Here is a 3,225-nt window from a genome sequence, read left to right on the forward strand (position 1 = left end):
CTGCTAAATGACTGTAATGTAATGTAATGTAACTGCTGACCTGAAGGACTTGTGGACTTTAAGAGAAACCTTTAGCGTTTACTCTCACATGTGAATTATGTTTCTGACAAATTCTCTGCACATTTTTTTGAGATTGAACAGTATCCGTCTGGAATAAGAGTCATTGTTTATCCCCCAGCAAACATATGTCACATTTAGACTTTTTTTCCAGCCCTCTGTTCACGCAGCTCTCCGGGCTTCTTTTCTGAATGGAAGCCAGACAGACTGAGAGCTCCCACACACACACACTGAGTGGAGCGGCTCCTGTTTCCAGCTCCGTCTCCAAGGGGACCACCAAGCCCACCAATCACAGCGCTCAGCGTAGGGAAGCGGGCAATTCAATTTCTTAAAGCCGCAGTGTCCGTTTTTAAAGGAGGCGTTGTGAAAGAAAGTTCAATACAAACAGGGACAGTAAAACACCTCAACACTGCAGTTTAAAAGTTTCCTTTTTTTTCCTTTTTATTAAATGTGAATTCACATGTTAGTTTGAGCCCATCCAATTTCAGAGGATCCGCCTACATACAAAATAGGCATCACTCTGTCATCACATCCTTTGCAAACGCAACAAATAACACATTTGTGTACATATATTCACAAACTGAAAGGACAGTTGATGGTGGTAGGTACTTATTTATTAAAAGATGAGTCAAAGACAGATTCACACTTGGAATGTGAAGTAACTACTGCCTAGAACTTCCAACAAAATGTCTTGGCATATAATTAGGTCATATTCCAAAACCTTTTTATCAAACAGACTTCATATGTAAGACCCACATAAAAATAAACAATATCTGCTTTTTTTTAAGTGCAAGAAATAAAAAATACAGGTTTATGGTTAATGTTTTAAAAAAAGAAGGCAGTCTTCAGTTTTAAAATAAAGTTTCATTACATGAAACAGGACTATGGAATGTTCTTTTTTGCTTGCTTGTTGAACCAATGCCAGACCACCACTGTATCAGACTATGCCCTTCTGCAGAACTCCTTTACCCCTAATTTTCAGTCAGATTCTGTTTTGTGTCAGATTTCCCCATTATGTGTCAAATTACATTCAAATTGTGATATCAATCTGTTTATATAGTATGCATCACACCATGAGGCCATATTATATAGTTTTGTATCAGTTCCAGCTGATTTGTTTATTTTTCTGCCTGGACAGGCTTCAGCATCATAACATGATATGATGTTGACAGTGCACAAGTCTGTTTTTCCATCACTTGCTACAATTGTTGATGGTCTGTATCTTAAGAGTATATATTGCACAAAAAATGAGAGGGGGAAAAACAGTATGTGCCATAAAAAATACCAAAATCCAGTTTCACACCTGCGATTGGGACCCATCCACATATCACGAGTATGATATACATAAACTCCTAACTTTACTATATTACAGTACATATACAATCTTGAAACTAGTTCCAGCTCTGAGGTATGTGTTCCCCATGATGCCATTGTATCGTCTACAAATACTCAACAAATCTGCTCTACAACTGTACAAAACCTAGTTTGAAATCACAAGGCATTTTTGATGCAAGTTTTAATTTAACTTAATCCTTAAAACCAGGACTCCCTTGCATGCTAAAAACAAATGATAAAGGGAAGAAGTGCCTGAAACTCACTGAAAGCACAGTAAGAACATTCCCTTTTAACTGTACAAAAATATGCCTGAAAATATCTTACTTTTCTTTTAAAAAGATGAGGTCTGTTATGTATCAAAATGTTTCCTCCACACCTGTATTCTGCAGAGGTTTTAGGCTGCTTGAATTTACCAAACCGGGAGGTAAACTGAATCAGTTACAAAAAAAACAAACAAACATTTGCGGCATTTAGAAATGACATAAACCGTTGTAAAGTAACATCCTGAACAAGTGTCAGTTCACAGATTTGCTTTGAGTCTGTCCACAGTCCGTTTTTTTTTAAGCTCCCTGCAGTTTTTTTTGTTTTTAAGAGGATAAGATGCATAGAAGTTCACGTATTCTTCCCTTTTGTGGTCCGTTTAAGCTGAACAGTAAATGCAGACCTACTGGGGGGAAAAAATCCATAAAACCCTGTCATGCTGCCAGAAAAAAACCCTCTGCAGACTTTGCCTTTCTTTTTTTTTTTCTTTTTTTTCTCTCTCTCTTTTTTTTGCTACCAGCTTCATAAGCATCTCATTCCTCAAACCTCACCTCACCTCCTGGTCCTCCAACCTCCCTTTCAGGACCCTTCAGAAAAAAAAAACCCAACACAGGAGGCAAGGCTAGGGACAACTTGACCAGGACACATATATAATTTACTTTCTCCCTTCTCTGTTATTACTAGAGGAACGTTTCTCTTTTTTCTCTCTCTTTCTCCCTCTCTCTCTCTTTCTTCAATTCAGTATGTGAAGACCAGGTCGGAAAAGTTCGCCTCCAGCCAGTCCCCTGCAATCATCTCACTGAGTTCTGGCGTGCAATAGTCTGGGAATTCAAAGTGAGAGCCCAGGCTGCCCTCACTGAAAGAGTCCAGGTCCTTATCCACAAGAGACAGGGAGAGGTTTCCTGAATTGGGGTTGCCCAGCTCCGAGCCTGGGGCACTGGGAGCGAAATTCAAACTAAAGTCAAACAGCAAATCGTCCGCATCCTCACCAGAAGAGGAGCTGCTGCTGCTGCTGGAGGAGGATGAGGAGGATGAGGAGGAAGAAGAGGAGGATGAGGATGTGGAGACCGACCTGGAGGATGCTGGTGAGACTGAAGCAGCGTGCAATGTGCTCTGCTTGGTAATGTTCTTGATGTTGTAAAACAGTCTGTTGTTGTTCCTCACTTCTTCGTACATGCTCGTCCCCTCGGACTCGGCCGAGGAGCTCAAAGTTGGGCTCGCCGGAACTTTGGCCACATTGTACGGCCTCAGGCGCTCCTCGTCCCTCGCCTTAATCCCCATCCGGTAGTCGTCCTCGTACTCGTCGTCGTCGTCCTCGTCGGTGAGCTCGCTCTTCACAGTCTTTGTAACTTTTAAGCTGGGGAACACGCAGTCCTCCCCGTAGCCGTGGTGGGAGGACTTGGAGCCGCTCTTAGTCTTTATCTTTGAACACTTCTTGCTGGGAGTCTTTGCCATTTTGCCGCACTTCTCCGGAGACGGTGCTGATGATGATGATGATGATGATGACTTATTGGTACTGTCAAGCTTTGGTTTTTTCTTGGGTCTGTACTTGTAGTCGGGGTAGTCGGCCAT

The 3,225-nt window shown here is 41.7% G+C and overlaps 1 protein-coding gene across 1 annotated transcript in view; it reads right to left on the minus strand.

The window, feature by feature from the left end:
• Positions 1 to 535: 535 nt before the first annotated feature.
• The window catches only part of sox11a (SRY-box transcription factor 11a), a 3,029-nt gene continuing 339 nt past the window's right edge, over positions 536 to 3,225 (minus strand). The window contains exon 1 of the mRNA XM_054613434.1: positions 536 to 3,225. This exon is cut by the window's right edge and continues 339 nt beyond it. Coding sequence (XP_054469409.1) covers positions 2,392 to 3,225 — 834 coding nt within the window. The 3' untranslated portion in view covers positions 536 to 2,391.

Source organism: Anoplopoma fimbria, chromosome 15 (assembly GCF_027596085.1).
Source record: "Anoplopoma fimbria isolate UVic2021 breed Golden Eagle Sablefish chromosome 15, Afim_UVic_2022, whole genome shotgun sequence".
Taxonomy (NCBI): domain Eukaryota; kingdom Metazoa; phylum Chordata; class Actinopteri; order Perciformes; family Anoplopomatidae; genus Anoplopoma; species Anoplopoma fimbria.